This window comes from Aquarana catesbeiana, linkage group LG10 (genome assembly GCF_042186555.1).
Source record: "Aquarana catesbeiana isolate 2022-GZ linkage group LG10, ASM4218655v1, whole genome shotgun sequence".
NCBI classification, from domain to species: domain Eukaryota; kingdom Metazoa; phylum Chordata; class Amphibia; order Anura; family Ranidae; genus Aquarana; species Aquarana catesbeiana.
In genome coordinates this window covers 172962057-172982204 of record NC_133333.1, presented here as the reverse complement: position 1 = coordinate 172982204, position 20148 = coordinate 172962057, and the positions used below count along the sequence as shown (strand labels likewise).

Below are 20148 nucleotides of genomic sequence, written 5' to 3'. Positions count from 1 at the left end.
GGAATACTATGGTTATCAACGAAGGTTCGGTCAATGAAGCTGCTGCATGCTCCTGAGTCAATAATGACCGGTACCGGGATGTTCCTTCCAGGAAGCTGTAACATAACATAAAGTGTCAAATGGTTACCAGATCTGGGTAAGACAGGTGCACATAAAGAAGAGGACGGCAGGCACTTACGTCTCTTGTTGGGGCAGGCCCTCACAAAATGTCCTTGCTCTCCGCAGTACAGGAACAAATTGAGCGTACGTCTGTGCGTCTTTTCTTCTGGGGTCAGGGATGGACAGAGCAGACCAAGCTGCATGGGTTCTGGAGCTTCTGTGGCCAGAACAGAAGAGGCGGGAGGAACTTGATTTGGAGCACTAGGAACCCTGGGCAACATCCAAGTGGGACGTGGGTGGCTAACGGACCTCTCTGAATGTCTTTCTCTCAGACGGCGGTCAATCTGGATTGACAAGTTTATGAGCTCATCCAGTGTCTGAGGTATCCCAACACGTGCCAGTTCATCTTTGAGGGGATCAGATAACCCCAACCGATATTGGTGACGTAGGGCAGCGTCATTCCACTCTGTATCAGAGCTCCAACGTCTGAACTCGACGGCGTAGTCTTCGGCCGCTCTGCGACCTTGCTGCAGGGAGTGCAAGGTGGATTCAGCAGTAGCCGTTAGTTGGGGGTCCTCGTATAGCTGAGACATTGCTAGGAAGAGGTCACTCAAGGAATCCAGAGATCTGGATTTTTGCTCCAGTAAACGGTGAGCCCAAGTTTGAGGCTCGCCGGTCAGTAATGATATGACGAACCCCACCTTTGTGGCTTCCACAAAAAATGTGCGGGGTTGTAAGGCAAAATAAAGCTCACATGCGTTGTGGAATGCCCGGTACTTGCAACGTTCTCCAGAGAACTTTTCAGGTGTCGGTACCATGGGCTCCGGGGGGAGCATTACTACAGAGGGTGCTGCAGAAGGGCCGGCAGACGCTGCTCCTTGAGGAGATGCTGAGAGGGCCTGGACCTGTCCCTCTAATCTGGTATAGCTTTCTTGTAGGATTTTGACTGCCTGGGTGAGGCCCCCTAGGTGCCTACAGAGTTCATCCATGGGGGAGGCCCCCTGCCCGGACTCGGTCATGGCTGCCTGATACTGTCAGGTCTCTCACTTACCAGACCGGTGAGTCCCCTTGGGCAGAGGGTAGGCTCCCTTACGTATCCGACTCGGGGCCCCTGATAGAGCAGACAGGAAGCTCACGAGTGCGGAGTGGTATGAGGGCCTGGTGTAAGGATCCAGAAGAGAGGTGGTCTTCCAAGCAGCAGGTAGTAGCAGCAGGTAGTACTCAGGAACACTGGGACTGATGCTGAACAGGAGCTGTAAGGCTGGTCACACACAGGCATAGGTCAGCAACGGGCTGGCAGCAGAAGTACAAGAGGAGCAGGCAAAAGCGGGGTCAAACAAGCCAGGGTCAGGTTCACGCAGCAGTCAAGGAGGTCCAAAAGGCAAGCCGGGTCACAACAGATCAGAACTTCGGAAATACAGGAACACAGAGAGGATCACGGAACTTGGCACAAGAGCTGTTGATCAGGCAGCACCGATCAGAGATAACAGCAGACCTAAATAGGCTGATTGGCGCCAAACGCCGTGGACGTGCGCGCACCGATACGCGCAGACGCCCGCGCACTGATACGCGCACACGCCCGCGCACCCGCACACGCCCGAGCGCGCCCCCGGACACCAGTGCGCACACCAGCACCACCAGGCACACGTACGGCAACGCCTGTAGGCGGACGCACGCTAACGCGTACGCGCGCGCGCCCGGGCGCCACCACGCACAGCACGGCCAGCCGGATTAGACACGCCAGTGCCCCCAGAAGCACGCGCCCCAGCACGCACAGGAACGCGCGCACCAACGCACCCCGGCGCGCACCGACACCCAACCAGGTAACCTCTCTGACACATGGTTTAATATAGTTCTGGAGTTTCTTTCTGGTTGATACAACCAAGTTGGAATGCAACAAGTTGCACATCAAAGCTTTGTAGCAAATCAGAATATTCAGAGATCAGGCCCCCATCAAGGCTGAACAAAAGCTTGGCTCCTGATCAACTGGTGTGATAACATGGAAATCCTTAATTAGCCCTCTGCAAGCAAGCTTCATAGCTGACAAGATAATTGATGAATGTCCTGCTACAAAGATCAAAGGACGCTGCCCCTAGAGGCCAATACAGCATGACGGACAGTAATATAATATATTGAGAAGGACTGCCCCAGAACTACTTTCATTTGTTAGAAACTTAAATGGGCAGGCAATGGGGTTGGGTCTGGATGGTGTATGGATGAAGTTTAAAAAGTGCACATAGGAGGGAAGTTGTTCCTTTTCGCTCTTGGCTTGTGCCTGATGGCTCTCTGAGCCTCCTGGCTCTCTCTGTTGCCATCATTTTGAGCCCAGCTGAGGAGACAATATCTAGAGGACAGCCTTGATAAGCATCTTTGATGTTTTTTTGTTATATGCTCTAAGTATTTTCATGTTAGCATTTACCTTTTTTCTTGGGAAATAAATTAGACGTTGTTTTATTAAGCAGTGTATTTGTTTTCATAGCTAAACTTATATTATTGTGCCATCAACAGTAGCGATCAGAGTTTTATAGACTAGCTAACTATAGGAATAGACAAAGTAATACATATATGGAATAAATAGAGGGAATCCGTAGCCACCTTCGGATAATGATAATATTTAGTTTAGAAGTTATTTCAATTAGAATTTATTTCAATTGGTACCCCAGATTTTATTTCAGGCAGGATGGATATCTGAAATGGGAGTTACTTACATTGCCAGAGAGTGAGCAGGGGGTTGCGATGGGGACTTGCTGTGCCCCATCATATGCCAACCTGTACCTGGGGGAGTGGGAACAAATGATCATGTCGGAGGAACTATTATCGGTAAACACAGACTACATTGTTATGTGGCACAGATATATTGATGATTTTTTTTTTTGATATGGGATGGCTCTGAGGATTTTCTCCAATCCTTTCTAAATAGACTGAACAAAAACGAGTTCAACCTAACATTTACTATGGTATATCATCCCAGTGTTGTCACATTTCTTGATGTCATGGTTACACGTGACACCAATGATGTGTTACAAAGTTGCCTATACCGGGGTTCGGCCCTAGCCTGGGTGGGGTGCCTTTGCCTATAAACTTTTCTGGACCTTGCAGCGTTGTTTTTACTTCACGGGCTGGCGCCATGCATGTGCTAACTCTCTGGTAATGTGAGTAACTCCAATTTCAGATATCCTTCCTGCCTTTTTGTTCCTTCTCTTTGTTTCCTGACTATTCTTTCCTGCTTCATGTATACAATATGACATTTGGGAATGCGTCCTAATATGTGTTTTGTTTTATAGAGGAAACTTACTAAAACTGTTTAAACCTACCTTGAAAAAGGAAAGTATAGAACTCCGAAACATGTTGGTGTCAGGTTTACACACCGATCTCATCATTGCATAGTGACCTACTGTGTTTGCGCCGTGTGGCCTTTTTCTCTCTGGTTTTATGCAAATATATTGTATTTATTGTACTTTTTCTTATTTTTCATATTTTCTATTTTTAAATTTTGATATTAATAAAATACTTAAAATGTAATTGCTATTCTACATGTGTTTGTACACTCTTTGAGCCTATAAAGTCCTGCCCATTTGTTTTGGGGAAGTTTTCTTTCCACTTATACATGAGGGATGCGGCCTTGTTAACGCAGCTATCTCTTAACCTCTTCCCATTTTCAATTGCCTGTAAGGAAAGCCGGCAAGTGAAGCCTTGGTGCTTCACAGTCGGTTCCCTACTAAGCATGCGTGAAGCGTGCTGTGCTTTGTGAATAATGGCCCAGCGGCGGAGGAAGGAGGAGGGGGCCGAACTTCTGGGGGATCTCGCCGCAGCCAGGTCTCCCGGAAGTGGGTATGAGTACCTGTCAAGAACAAGCACCCCCCCCCCGCAAGGTGCCAAATGTGGCACCGGAGGGGGGGAGGAAGCAGATAAGCAGAGCTTCCACGTTTAGGTGGAACTCCGCTTTAACTAAACCCCATAATGCTTTGTTTACAGCTTTAACAGCAATACTTTAAAAACACAAAATGGGGAATTTACTTATGGTTGCACAATGATGTGTTTGGGCATTGTGCAGCCATAATTAAATTCCTATTTTAAAAGCATCAGTATTATGTACTTTGTGAAAAGGATTAGTGTTTGACTCACAAAGTGGTAAACTTACCCATTTTGTCCAAAATACAAACTAATTCCTTATGATTATTGTGTGTGTTGGTCCTTGGATGCAAGTTTAGAAGGATGTGTTTAAGGACCTATTAACACCATCTCCTTGCAGTAATAAGCTGAAATGCAAGAGACGTGCATTGTTGTACTGAGGTGTCATCCATTCTGAATGGCGCCTCAACACATTTTGCTGACAGTTGTGCATTGCAGTGCAGCAATGTATATTAGCTTGCACTGCCTTTATTGATGCATGCTTGATTTTTGGTCACAAAAGGTGTGTTGGGCAGCCTATTCAAATGAATAGTCCCAATGCAATGCACATTAACACTTGTGCATTTAACTCACTGCAGTGGACCAGACTGGTATAAATTGGTTTAAAGATGCCTACCTGTCTGTCTGCCTAAAGCTGTTTAGATTTGGACTATTTTGATTAGTTAGACACTGCTACTACAGTGATTGCCACTAGCTTCCAGGCCCCATACCAAGCAGTTGCCCCGCTGCTTATTGAACACAGGAGATGGAAAGGCAATGTGTCGACATTACAATCTCCACCCTGTCTATTTGGAGAATAGTCTGCATTTTATTGAGAATGCAAAATGTTCTCTGAATGGCATCCATGCCAAGAAAACAATTTTGTGTCCTCAGTAAGCAGTAGGGCAGCATCTCAGCACAGGAGCGAGAAGCTAGTAGAGATGACAGTAGTTGGTGCCTACTACAATGATTACCAGCCAGGTATGGCACATGCATACTTAAATTGGTCCCACCTGGAGCTTCATAACAATGCAAAATAATCCAAACCTAAACTTCAGCTTTAAGCAGGCAGACAGGTAGGCATCTTTGGATCTATTTTTACCAGTCTTATCCACTGCAAGGCAGTGATAGGCCAGGTACATCACTTGTGCACTTTTCTTGTGTACGTCACTTGTGATTTTCAGCTTCCACAGGGATCAGATAAATATGGCACATGTATATTTACATTGGTCCAAGCTAAACCAATGTAATAATGCAAAATAGTCCATACCTAAACTTCAGTTTTAATGAATAGTATATTTAGCACTAAAGAGCTGTGTTTGCTCATCGCCCCACAATAATTAAATTCCCTGTTTTACTGTTTTAATTTCTTTATGAGCAAATTTGCACCGCTGTGTTTGTATAAGTGTTGTGGAAACATACATTTGTAAACTCCTATGGGCATCGATTGAAGTAAATGGTTAAATTTACTCTGTAAGTCCAAAAAATGTATTTTACCTACCCCTGTTACCTGCACAATGCTTGTTGAGGAATTGCTCATCAAGGTTCGTGCTTCGAGACATTCAAGTTCCAACAAGAATATGGAGGGTATGACAGATGCCAGGTACAAAAAAACTGTAGGACTAAACCTAATTAAGATAAGGATTAAAAAGATAACAATTTTGAATTTAATGAAAACAAACATAGTACTGGAACACACAAAATTTATATATACAGTGCTCAGCATAAATAAATACACCCTTTTTGAAAAGTAAGATTTTAATCAATATCTCAATGAACACAAGTACAATTTCCAAAATTTTAGCAAAACTGAGTTTCATAGAAATTTGGTTTAGCTCATGAAATGAAAGTAATGTTAATAATATAACTTAGATTTCAAAATCTTTAGTTTTACTCAAATTAGTTGATGCAAAAATGAATACACCCCACAACAAAAACTACTACATCTAGTATTTTGTATGGCGTCCATGATTTGTAAGGACAGCACCAAGTCTTCTAGGCATGGAATGAACAAGTTGGCGACATATTGCAACACATATCTTTTTCCGTTCTTCAACAACGGCCCCTTTTAGAGCCTGGATGCTGGATGGAGAGTGATTCTGAACTTGTCTCTTCAGAATTCCCCATAGGTGTTGGATTGAGTTCAGATCATGAGACATACTTGGCCACTGAATCACTTTCACTCTGTTCTTCTTCAGAAATGCAACAGTGGCCTTAGATGTGTGTTTTTGGTTCATTGTCATGTTGGAAAAGTGCATGAATACCAAGGGCACGGAGTGATGATAGCATCTTCTCTTTCAATATAGAGTAGTACATTTGTGAATGCAGCTCCCAAACACCAGCAGGACTCATGCAGCCCCACAGAAGGATACTGCCACCACCATGTTTCACTGTTGGCACCATTCATTTTTCTTTGTACTCCTCACCTTTGGACACCATACAGTTTTGAAGCCATCAGTTCCAAAAACATTTATCTTGGTCTCATCACTCCAGAGTACAGAGTTCCAGTAGTCTTCTTCTTTTTCAGCATGGGCCCTGGCAAATTCTAGGTGGGCTTTTTTGTGCATGGACTTTAGGAGAGGCTTCCCTTGTGGACGACACCCATGCATGCCATTCCTCTGCAGTGTATGCCGTATTGTGTCACGGGAAACAATCACCCCAGTTTGGTTTTTTACTTCTTTACCTAACTGCAGTGAACATACATGGCGATATTCTTCAACCCTTCTCATCAGAAGATGCTCCTGTCAAGGTGTTAACTTCTGCGGATGGCCTGGACGTCTCTGTGAGATGGTTGCAGTTCCATCTTTGTTAAATTTTTGTATTACTTTTGCTACAGTATTCTGACTCATAAGAAAAGCTTTGCTTATCTTCTTGTAGCCTTCACCTTTCTTGTGTAAAGAAATATTTTCTTTCTCAGGCATTGTGACATTTCTCTTTTATGTGGTGCCATTGCTGACAGCATGAAATGGGAAGGGGTTTTCTTTGTTAAGTAACACACTTTTATTATCAGCTGTCTGCTGGACACCTGTTTAATGAATAATTAGACTTAACCTGTAGTTGAATTCTTGTTAATTAGGATTTTGAAAGAAATGTATATGAGTAGATTAACCCAACACCTGCGCAAAGGTAAATAATGCAAAATTAAAAAAACAATATCTATAAATGAGAGCTGCACATTATAAAGCAAAAAGCTCAAACAATGAATAAACTAATTAATTAATTAACCATGCTCAAATAAAGTGCATGTGCATCCATAAAAAACATCAATATTATAATGAGTGAATAAAGGGCTATAAAGTTCCAAACAAAAAAAGGATCGAAAATCTCAGTGAAAATGAAAAGTGAAGTCCCATAAACACTCTGTGTTATCCACAACACTTCTGTGATCAGAAACACCGAAGACTCAATGTGTCTTCTCTTTACCGACATTCATAAGTGCATCCTATTAACCAGAGCGTGTTGACAAAGACAGCATGTTTGAATATATCCTCTGGAGAGAAGAACCGCCTAGGGCAAGTATCAATAGTGTTGCTCCTAAGTTCCTGGGCGCTCATAATGGCGTAAAAAGAGGTAAAAAAGAAGCCTCTCATAGTGTAGTACATCCAAAATTGTATTAAAGCACACTATCAGCGTGTGAAGGTATAAAACCTATACAAACAGGGGATGCCATATCTGCGCTCCACCTGCGTTCCAAGAAAGCGCAAGTGACGTGTTACGCTTGATCCCACCCAACGCATTTTTTCAGTGTGCGTCTGACGTCATCAGGGATTTTGTTGTCTGTAAAATTTAGCTATGCTCCTTAGACTTTCATTGGGGTGTATTTATTTTTGCAACATCGTCTTGAACAAATTTGTTAGGAAAAATACTTTTTTTGTGTGTGCACATTAACAAATCTTGGTTGCAATCAATGGCCCACATTTGTGGGAGTATTTTGTAGTATAGCGTCCCATAGAAAATGTTAATTATGAAGGGAAAGGAAAGGTTTTCTGACAAATCTGTTGGGGTGTATATATATATGCAGCACCCCCTAGCTGTGTTGCTAGAGTGCTAGGATTTTTTGTTTGTCAGTGTAGGTAAATTTGGGCTTGGCTAGCAGCCAAGCCTGTTTGTTTTTCTGGGTCAGGGTTTGAGTGACTCAGGGAGGGCTGGATGACTCACAGGCACTGGCAGCATCTCTGAGACCCCCCCCCCCACTTCTAGAAACTTGCAGAATTTTCTGGAAGAATGAGAGTGGAAGTGAGGCGGAGCTGCCTGGTGTATTCTGAGGGCCCTGACCAATCCCCAACAGATGGGTTGGCAGGGGGCAGACACGCTCAAATACTCAGGGTCAACCCAGCTGGGGCAGTAGAGTTTGGGTGGAAGCTGGAGATGGAGTGTTAGGCTGTCGGTAGCCATCGAGAGCACTCCTAGTCTGGGTCGGGGAGTGACCCCGAGCCTGGGCTTGGGTGCGGAATGGACCCTCTTCAAGTCACACAGAGGTGTTCTGATCGGAGGCACGCTAGCAGGTGGAGGACAGCAGGAGAACAATGCCAGGCAAATCTCCAGGGAGGAAGACAGCCAGGAGGGCTGGGGAGTGATAGAATTGGAGAGGACTGAAAGGCATGCCTGAGAGGATTGGATGGAACTAGTCTGGGATGAATGCAGAGTCAAATAGCAAAAAGAAAAAAACGACTCCTGCGCACAAATGGATCACCATATGGTACGTCAAACACAGGCGTTGCTGCCCTCAAGGATGGGGGATCCTAGTAGAAACCGAGATAAAAGAGAAACAGGGGCGCACCAGCCTTGTGAGACTCATATACATACTAACTATTCCCTGTATACTATTTGGAGTTTTGCCCGTATGATTGGAGGGCAAAAGAGGGAGGGATCCTTTGAGGGGGAGGAGCCCTATATCCCATCCTGGTTTCATTGACACTCAGGCACTTATAAATAGGGACTGCTGAAGGAGAGTTCACTACATAGCTCTGATGAAGAAGGGACATTCCCTTCGAAACGCGTTAGCTGATTGTGATGTCTGTGCATTCCCCCACGATCTTTGGAAGGTATTGCTCATCCTAAGTCACATGCTGTGTGTCGGTGCACTTTCATGTTGTGCCTCCTCTACTAATTGCTTGTGAGTTATTTCTTTTTACCATTTTATATTTAATAAATATTTTAAAAGATAATGCACAAGGCTGATGCACACCTGTTTCTCTTTTATCTCGATGAATGCAGAGTCAGTCTGGGAGGACTGTGGAGTCTTAGCCATGAGGGTTAGTGAAAGGGGCAGCTATAGCCAGGTGGGCTGGTGGTGCTGGGAACAATAGCCACAGGAGGAAGACAGTTGGGCACCAGAACTGTGCCACACAAACAAAGGGGCCTGAGGTCCCTGCCTGTAAAGAGCATTTGCTACCGGTCTAACTGAGCCTTTGTTAGATCATCCAAACAGTGCCAGATAGTCCTGGGAGTTGTAGTTATACAAGCAAGATTTGTGCTGAATGTAGAGGAGAAGTGTATATACAGGCTGTATATAGTTGTATCCCCGAAGAGTTTTGCTGCTTTGATCAAGTGGGCATCCATAATATCCCTATCCCTATTCCCTTCCATAAAACATAAAACAAAGCACTGGACTGTTCTTCTGACTCAAGTGTGCTATGGAGATGCAGTGTGCCTGGCTGTGCAGGGTGGGGGATCCCTTTACACTTGTGGCTCCTTAGGGGGTGCGCTGCATGTATTTAAAGCTGACTTGAATTTTACCTTTTGGCAGAGTTTATACTAGGAGAGTGAGAAGCAGCACAGGGAGCCAATCAGTTGTGTTGCAGTGCTCATCTGCTATCAAGGAACATGCTGATAAACAGGGCCGGTGTTCTATCGAGAAGTGCCCGCTATCGAGAAGTGCCTGGGACGAACGGTGCATGTGCCTCGCATTTGCCGTACGGAACAGCACAACAGCTGATTTTACAATCAGCTGTTGTGACAGCGAGACGGCGCCTGTGCACAGTAGCCGACGGAAGAAATTTGTGTGTCAGATTGTGCCTTGCGCTGCCGAGGCACGTTCAGGTCAGTGAGGGGCAAATTTGTACATGATGGGGGCGATTTTTAATGGTGGGCAGTGCTGCCCTGACCCTGTGGGTGGAAGAGAGGAGGACAGCCATGGAGAACACCGCCTTCTGTGTATAGAGCACTGGGGAGTGAGGGTAAAGCGTCATTTTGTTTGTTTCCACAGAGCAGAGAAATGCAGCTTTTTGCTTTTTGCTAATGACAAGAGGAAAAAACAAAACTTATGTGTGTGCAATAGCTGCCCCCTGCCCCCTACCCGCATGCCAGGCTCCTGCTAACCTCTCAGTCAGTCTATGTGTGTCCTATGCAGGGACAGAGCTGCAGAGAACCAAGCTGAGCCACTGCCCTCTATTGCTGTTACTGAAATTAGGGAGGAAACAGCTACAGCTGATTGTTATGTGGGTGATGGTATTGCAGCAGAGGAGAGATTGCTTCCAAAAGACTGATAGCATGTATTTTGGAAGGTGGGGGGGCAGTGGTGTATTTAGGTTATGTGCTGCCCTAGGCCTGACTAAACTCATGCACCCCCTAATTTTAATATGATCCACCCCTTCCTGTCAAGGCCACACCCCTTCCTGTTTAAGACCCACCGTGGATGCTGGGGACAGAGAGGGACACAGTGCAATGAAAACAGAGAGGGACGCCGGGAACAGAAAGGGACACAGTAGGAACAGACAGGGATGCTGGGGACCGAGAGAGAGGAAAGCAGTAGGGACAGAGAGGGACACCAGGGACAGACAGAGGGATGCAGTAGGGACAGAGAGAGAGGTCGGGGACAGAGAGGGAATGGGTAGGGACAGAAGGGGATGCTGGGGACAGACAGAGGGAAGCAGTAGGGACAGAGAGGGACGCCGAGGACAGAGAGGGATGCAGTAGGGACAGAGAGGGACACTGGGGACAAACAGAGGGACGCAGTGCGATGAGGACCGAGAGGGATGCAGGACGCAGGGGGGACACCGTGTGGGGGTGGGGACACCATGGGGGGGACCAGGAGAGTGTAATTGGGCCTCCTGCGGTCCTGTTGGGGCACAGGCTCCCTACATCTGTACTGGCTGCCCCTCCCCCCAGATGGTGGCGGCCCTGTTGTCTCTAGACTCCTGTAAAAAATAAAAAGTACATAGCCTCAACCGATGCCTGTAATAATAAGACCTCTCACGGCACGCTGCTCCCTGCCGGCCCCTCTTCTCTTCTCGTCCATCCCAGGTGATGTCATGTACAACCACCTGGGGTGGATGGGAGGGAAGGAAGGGTTGGTGGGGAGCAGAGCGCCGTGAGAGGTCTTATTACAGCCTCTACCCATGCTACAATGTGTTGCAGACTTGCAGAGCCTCTAATGGGGCCCCCTGGCCCTCAGACAGTGACCGAATGCCCGATGGGTCAGTCCGCCCCTGCTCATTAAGCAGTCCACATTCAGTGAAAGTTCATGTACTGCAAACATTGCAGTACATGAACTTTCACTGAATGTGGACTGTTCCATGAGCTTGTTGCACAAATCACAATATGATCTGCTGCATATTCTTTTAATCCATATTATTGAGCACTGCCACTACTATATTTAGACTCGGGAGCACGGGTCAGGGGAGGGGTGTTTTCGTGCTGGGGGTGGCTTTTTTGCCGCCCCCCGCAAAGTGCCACCCTAGGCCTGGGCCTTGTCGGCCTAGGCCAAGAAACAGCACGGGGGGGGGGTGGAATGCAGGGAGGGGGTCTGACAGAGTTGTGTTACAGAGAGAAAAGGATATACACTATTCCTGAAGAGCTTCTTCATCTCAACAAGTATTTCTCTTTTATCACTAATTAATCACTCACTCGTCTTCATACTGAACAGGGAGAAGAACCCAATCGCCTCAGCCGCTACCGTCGGCTCTGGGGGGCGGCGGGGGGCACCGGAGAACGGAAAGGAGGGAGGCTCTCTCCACTGCAATAAAAGTGATCTAGTGGCGAATTCGCCGCTGAGACCACTTTTATCTGAAAGCGGACCGCCCGCTGAAGAAGAGGATACCAGGGGTTATCTGCTGCTATAACAATGATATTCCTCTTCAAAGTACCCACGTATAAAGACGGCGGGCGGTCCGTATGTGGTTAAGCTGGGTTCACACTATTGCGATGACAGACATCCGCATTGCTGTGCAGATCACATGTGATGTCTGTGTGATGCAAATTCAGCCATACAATTTCTATGGTTGAATTTGCATCACATTTGGACCAAAATGGTGCAGGATCCTATTTTTGGTCCGCACTGAAAAATTCGGATTGCATGGATGTTCACACCTATGCGATCAGATTCCTGCTCCATATCACAGTACACACTGCAATATGCGTGCCGATCTGGGGGTATCATTAGTTTTACACTGACACCTGCAGCAGTTCACAGATGTCAGTGTGAACTGCTGGCAATTAAGGTGCTAAGCGGGAATCCGCACAGGAATCGCAGGGTTTCCTCGCATCACACCAGTGAGAACCCAGTCTGAACCTCTAAAAGTCTTCATCACTGTGCTATAAGGACACAAATTGAACATGGTTTTCGGGTGTTCGATTAGGTCATATTCTGCAGGTAGTACTGCCCACCGAATACAGGGAATTATTTTTGCCATACTATGATACAAAGCATCACAGCCTGGCATGTGTATACCTCCATATACAAAACAATTTAAAGATTTTTCCTTATATCCAATATTTACTATAATCTGTACCCAGGACTAGCTATACGTTCTAATGTACATCAGGTCTGACATGCGTACTATTACTCTCTAAAGATAAGGATATGTGTATACTCTGATAGGTGTAGATATGCACAAGAGGAAGTATGTCAGACCTGATGCATTTGAATGTATACCTCCATATAGCTGCTTTTGCAACTTAGGGGTCATTGGGGGATATGGTAAGTTGTAATAATTGCAGCAGAACAACAAGTACATACATTTCAGCGCTGCATATACTTCTCTAGCCCCCCCCAACCTCCTTGGCACTAGCTGACCTTGTCCCGCCACTGCTGATAAAAGGTGAGAGCAGAGTGACAGAGAGGTGAGCTAATCAGTCTGCTGCTTCTCCTTCCACTGTCCAGTCACAGACTGGGGAGGGACAAGACTGTAAATGTTTTCTAAAGTGACACTAAATTCTCTTTTGCTACTGTAATCCAACCTTCTGTTAAAGGTGTATGTAGAAACAGTGGGAAAAGGAGATATGGGGATGTTTAGGGAGGATGTTACATGGAGGCAGAAAAACACATTAGGAAACAATTTAATGAAAAATGGATTACAAAAAGAATAATAAACTGACGAGCGGGACAACCTTGTGGACCATACCTCTACCTTTCAACCCTTTTTCTTCTTTCTCTTTCCTTTTCTCCACCTTACGATTAAAGCTCATTATCAGAATTTATTTGACCTATATACACTCTACTTGTAAACAATATGTATAGTAGGTATAAATCATTTAAATACCTACAAAAGTAACTAAGGAAATGATATATATCTTTAATTTAGGTTTACGTGAACCCAATGTTTAATATTTGAAATTTCATGATATTTACCCATATAAACCCTACTGTAAAACAATGAGCTTACTTTATAGATCCTTGTAAACTTACTTTATATATCTTTATAACATTGTATACTCAATAAACTTCTTTTGACAAGGAAAATGGATTACATGGCCACTAAAGTGGAATTCTGGGATAACCCTAACTACTAAATCTGTCCCCTCCCCCTCCTAACACCTAACCTTACTAACCTGTGAAGAAAGTTCTGTATACTTAACCTGTGTAGAACCCCTGCCGTTGGCTGGCTAAATTTAGTGTATGGGTCTGCTGTAGTTAGCTGAGCTGCAATTTAGCTTTTAGGTCTGATAAGCTTTTTCCCTAAACCTAGGAGCTGATTGCTTCTTCTTGCCTCTAGAAGAATGTTCCAGAAATAGAACATTCTCTGGTTATGAATAGTTATCTTACCACAGACAATCTCCGGGAGGCAGGGACATACCTAGAGCATTTGGCACCTGGGGCGGATCCCATATATGGCACTCCCCCAATTTAAACTGTAAAAACACCTCTGGACCTCTTTACACAGCCCCCCCTCCAGCTCTGGATCCCTGATACAGAGCCATTCCACACCTCTGGACCCCCTACATGTTACACAGACCCCCCCCTACAGCTCTGGACCCCCTGCATGTTACACAGCCCAAGCTCTGACCCTTCCTACCTTACTCATGCAGAGGGGGAGAAACAGCTGTGTTAAGCTGAACTGAAAAGGGCGGGAACTGCTGGAGTTAATTTTTCACATTAACAAGCTAATGATTAGTTGCTAGGACCACCTAGCAACCAATCAACTGCTGGTTAACTTAGAAACCCAAGCAGGTCCCATCCTCTATTCAGCACCGCTCCTCTGTCTCTCTCTCCCCTGCTGTACAGGAGGAGGGAGAGTGTGTTTTCTTTCTCCTGCTCTGCTCTGTCATTCCAGCGGCCAGCTCTAGGTGTCACCCGGGTAGTGGTACGGTCCACACCCGCCCCAGGCAACCCGCACCCTGTTACAGCTAGCCTCCCTGGGCTCTCCTTGTACTGTCTGTCACAGCGCCGCTGTGCTGCCTGAGCTCGCCCTGCTGTCACTGCTTCAGCACCGGCCTGACACGCCCCCGTGTGTGGCACCCAGGGTGGACTGCCCCCCAGTTGGTACGCCACTGCTGGGAGGTTGACCCAGAAGGAGTGGCTGGGGGGAAGATAAATATTTGGGAGGATCTGATCAAAGCTCTCTTCCCCTGTGGTTCTTCCTTTGGGAAGAGGAGCATGTGTGCTGCGTTCCAGAGAGATACTACTACTAGGCCTCAGCATGTGCCATATGCAGGGGTCCTTAAGATGCTACCTGTAGAAATTAAGATTGAGAAAGGAAACCTTCACCTGCAGAGGAGCTGTTTGGGAGCTGCAGCCTGGACCAAGTTATTAGGACCTGTCACGTACCGGGTAGAGGAGCCTGTCATGATGAGGAAGGCCTCTCTTTTTCTGCTTGACGCCTCTAAACGTGTGTGCAATACAAGGCTTTGGGCATGTTTTTAAGTACTTGCCAACAAATCATGTACCTGGTATGTCATTAGACTTCAAGGAGCAACTAACTAGCCCCTCAATTGTTATTGCAAGTAGCGGGAGGGGACGTCCTTCCCCTCCCGCCGCCTTCCGTGGCTTGCTCGGGCTCTCCTGTCCCACCAGGAGACCCGAGTAACCAAGTCCACCGGCTGGCTGGACAGCCGAACAAAGCCGTGATCGGCTTTGATTGGCTGTTCATTATAGTTTACCCAATGTCAATAACCGCAGATCCAGCCATAAAGAGTACCTGTCACATGCCTATTGATGTCACAAAGCAACAGTGTATAAAAATGTAAGTATCCCTGTTCCCCCGTGCTAGTGTGCAAAGGCGAACATGCACGGTGGTCCCACACACATGCATACATCGATCTTCCCACGTGTGAGTTATCGCCACGAACATCAGATTATGGCCAGTAATTCTAGCATAAGACCTCTTCTGTAAATCCCAAGTGGTAACCTCTAAAGGTTTTTAAAGCGTCAACTATGGATAGTAAAATGTACGTCGTTTGCCGCCCAGGCAGGCGCAATTTTAATGCAGGACATGTTTGGTATCTATTTACTCGTCATAACATCAACTTTTTTATTTTACAAAAACTGGGGTTTTTTTGCATTTAAATTAAAAAAAGTGCATTTTTTCCCAAAAATTGTGTTTGAAAAATAGTGTGTGACATAAAAAATTGCAAAATATATATAATGTTTTGGGGTTCTATGTAATTTTGTAGCAAAAAAAAATGATTGTTACATGTAAACAAAAAGTGCCAGAAAAAGCAGGTCTTCAAGGCAGCTTTTCTATTGCCAGGAGCTCTGGCGTTCAGAGGACAAAAGCGAACAACCAGTGTGCATGACGCCTAATGGAAACGACTTGTCTTGTTACTAATATATATAACGGTGGTTTCTGGTTGCCAATTATGCAAAATCTGAATTCTTCACTAATGACTGAGCATGAGGCAGATCAGGGCAAACTGAGAGCTGCACATAGCTTAATCATTTAAACATGGATGATGACCGCTTATTAAAAAGGGATATCAAAGTCTAGCTCATGTTTTACCTTCACCGACTAATAAATGAGGCTTGGAGTAATAGGATAACCAGGCATGTATGTAATAAAGCAAGCCCTGCCGTTTACTAATGAGAGATGATTAAAAGGATTTTTTTAAATGCAGATATTGCTATTACAGGTGATTAGTACAGTGTGTGCTACAGTGCTTAGATAATGGATGCATTCATTGCCCTGGCTTACCTAACTACATGTTCTGCATTTTTTAAAAGATAAAACTTTTTTTTCATTTTTTAAATTGACACCAAACAGCATTCTTATTTTCCAAATATAATCTATACACATTTAATACTGTAATTTAGTTTTTATGAAACTGTGTAACTCTGTTTTACTGCCTCTGATTTGTAATGTCATCCATGATAGCTTGGACCTCTCCTTTTCCTCTTTATTTCCGTTTGTTTGGAATGAGCAGTGCATGTTAGTTGAAGTCATGTGCACTGCTCTATGCACACTACAAATCCAATAGTCCAAAGTCCTTCTCAGGAGTGAGCAAGAGAGAGTGACTACGTTCTTACATACAGTGGGACAATGGACGAATAGTGTAGCCACCCACTAACAGGAAGTCAGATAAGAAAAAAAGGAAACAACTTTTTTGGGTTAAATTATGTCATACATACCTGCTCTGTGGGGTGGTTTTGCACAGAGCAGCCCCGATCCTCTTCTTCTCTGGTCCCCAGCAGTGTCGCTGGCCCCTCCCTCCTGCCAAGTGCCCCCAGAACATACAGCTTGCTATGGGGGCTCCCAAGCAGGCTCGCTCCCTAGCCGTTGCTCTGCACTTCCATTCACACACAGTGCCACGGCTTGGCCCTGCCCCCTCTCTCTTCTCATTGCCTCACTGCAGCCAATTGCTCCTGCTGCAGTCTTAGCCAATGAGGAAGGGGAATCCCCGGAGAGCCGAGGCTCCTGTGCACATCGCTGGATTGAGATGGGGCTCAGGTAAGTTTTAGGTGGGGTTGGGGGGGGATGCTGCACACATAAGGTTTTTTACCTTCATGTATAGCATGCATGAAGGTAAAACACTTTGAGCCTTTAGAGCCACTTTAAGGATATACTTGAATAGATTTTTGTTTGAACCAGAGTTTTGTGTCATTTTAACATTGCATAGAATGGAGAAGGGGGTCCTTCATTATGGATTACCAATTTAAGATTTTGTCAATGTCTGCATTTTTTTAACATCTCCTGTCATTTTAGAGTTTATGCATGGTTCCTAGGAAGAGGGGACACCAACTCTTCCAACTCAGATATCAAGTAGTTCAGAGGTGTTAGGAAGTCTGAAAAACCAATAGGAAGTTGGGTACTTCTGGATATAAGGAAAGCATGTGACATTTTATCCTTCCTCCTGAGATGTGGCGTTCAGGCCTGGGCAACCAAATGCAGCCTGAGGGCTCTTTCAGACAGGTGTCAGTATTAACCCCCCTCTGAAAAAAGCATTCTGGGGTGGATCACTTTTTAGAGGGCAATATAGCAGCAGCTGCTAGATGTTCAGGAGGTGATCCTGTTAAATTCCCAAGGGGGATTCATTATGGGAATACTTTACCGCAGCTGTGAGCCAAGCCCTCTGCCTGCCCATGTGAAAGAGCCCTAACACATCACATGCGTTAACATGGAAAAATGAGAATAATAATAAAACCTGATTGGGCAAAGTGACGTATTTTCTTTAGCCCAACAGGAAGCACTTATATTTTATCATGCCAGTGTAACGTCTGAGCCTTTTCATATTATTTGTGAATGCAATGTGACGCTCTGCTAAACTAGCCATCTTGTAGTTTTGGTTTTCTTGACCTCTAAACTTTAAAAGATTGTTAACGTCATGACCTAGTACTGTTTTTACCTTATCCTTTTCTTTTCAGTCATTTACACATTTGGTAACTAAAGGTACATCCATGGATCCGAAAATAATAGTTACCATTTCCATTCTCCTTTTCTGGTTACGGTTAGGGTGAGCACCATTTCCATGTACAGCAATAGAAGACCAATCACCAGCATCCAGTAGAGAGAGTTTTGTTTTACTAATACCACTTGCCATACCAAAAGAAAACCGTGTATCGTGAAAATGACACGACTTAAAATGGCCAACAGAATATTCCAGTATGAGACAGCCATTTTGGTATTTTCTAAATGGAAACAAAGAGAGAAATTAAACTTTTGTTTTATATGTTTCTTGTTTATTATTTAAGAGCTTTTGCAGATAGGCACCTGAGCCCCCTCAACATATGGTAATTCCAAGTGTTTTCCCCCAATTGGAAAGCCCAAGTGTTAAATGCAGCCGCTCATAGACACAAATGACTGTGCACATTGGAGCTATCATAAACAAAACAGTAAGTTTAGTGTACAGGTGTATGCAAAAAACGGGAATTAAAAAAAAATTTTACATACAAATAAGCTGAACTAATTTTTAGGCGAGTACCACTGTATACGCAGAGTACAGTCACGCACAGTTATTCATGTCTCTAGGAGGCTGTACTCAGAACCTGGGCTGCCCAGGAGGTGGGGAAGATGTGCAAGAGGCCTAAAAAGAGTTAATGGCTCATATTCATTTTCCACTTTATTGAATGCTTATATATTAGTTTTATTATATTATTGAAGGCCCCTTGAACCTCCTTTAGGAAAAGGGAGCCTTGATTGCTGGAAGCATGGGCATGAACCTAAAGGGAAGATAAAGTGGAGTTCCACCCATTTAAAAGTCAGTAGCTACAAAAAGTGTAGCTGCTGACCTTTAATAAACAGACACTCACCTGTCCCATGGTCCAGCGATGCGGGCGCACAAAGCCTCGCTCCTCTCCCCCTCCTCTCCATGGCGCCGGCATTGTAACTGTGGGTGCCCGGCTGTGGTTTTACAGCCGGACGTGCATTGCGCATGCGCGAGCCTTCCTGCATGCTGTGAATGGCCAGACAATCTACTGGGACCTGTGACGTGTCCCAGAAGATTGCAGGGAGGGAGGGGGGGAGAGGTGGAGAGGAACTTCCTTCTGGCAGCCTCGGCACCAGGGGAGGAAGTGGGAGCCTGTCAAAACTGGGTACCCCCCCCAAAAAAAAAATTGCATGCCAAATGTGGTATGTCAGGGGGTCACCAGTAATTTAAAGAGGAAGTTCCATTTTTGGGTGGAACTCCACTTTAAGCAGTTCCCTTAGTATTGGCTACAAAGACCTGAGGTGACTGGGTGGAGCCTGAACCCTAGGAAAAGGCTAGGCTGCGGCACATCCAACTGCTCTGAGGATATTCGGCTGTCACAAGAGTTGCCCATCCTCCCGCCTGTTGTGATGTTTTGTCACAGCTTTATTGGCAGTTTTGACCTTTTCAGCAATTGATGTTGCTTTATTGGCTATGCCCTCAAGGTAAATTCTGGGGTCAGTCTAATGTCTGTCTGGCACTGATGGTAAGGACAAGCCTCTTAGACTATGTGAGTTTATGTTTTATGGGTGCTCACAGTATAACTGTGACTGGCATTGTTTGGTACATTTGGAAAGTTGTTACTTTTGGAAAGTTCAGTAAAGATGTGGCCTTCCCCAATTTCGAAACTTAATCATCTTCTGTGCCTTTTTGAAGGGCAAGGTATTGGTTTATTAGTTGGTCATAAATGAGCCTATGCTTCTCAGCAGTCATGGCGCCTATCTGCCTTCAGAGATGTTTCTAACACAGCACAAACTGTAAATAAATGGGTTTTTATTTTCTTTATAAAGTCAAATCAGTGCGGCGGTTTACCATTATATTTCCTATCTTGCTTATTTATGGCTTTAGACCTGGTTTCTTTTTTTCTGCGGCAAGACTGCTAGGAAAATCAATTAAGATCCATTAAAATGTTTTGCAGACCTTTCACAACACACAATTAGGATGCTATCACCTAATCAGTATGAATACAAACATATTTCACCGCTAAACAGACGTGTACGTCAAAACACAGTTGGGCATTGTTTTTAACCATTTAGTGACTGGAGGTCATTGATGCCTAGATGCTTATCCCAAATTTAGCAGCGGCATTTTTATATATAT

General features: G+C 45.0%; 1 protein-coding gene across 1 annotated transcript in view; it reads right to left on the bottom strand.

Moving 5' to 3' along the window:
* The window catches only part of LOC141110088 (transmembrane protein 26-like), a 41310-nt gene extending 23050 nt beyond the window's left edge, over positions 1-18260 (bottom strand). Inside the window, exons 1-2 of the mRNA XM_073601309.1 lie at positions 18064-18260; positions 5492-5618 (exon numbers count right to left, since the gene is read on the bottom strand). Coding sequence (XP_073457410.1) covers positions 5492-5618; positions 18064-18260 — 324 coding nt within the window. The remainder of the gene's footprint in view (positions 1-5491; positions 5619-18063) is intronic.
* Between the last annotated feature and the right edge of the window lie 1888 nt (positions 18261-20148).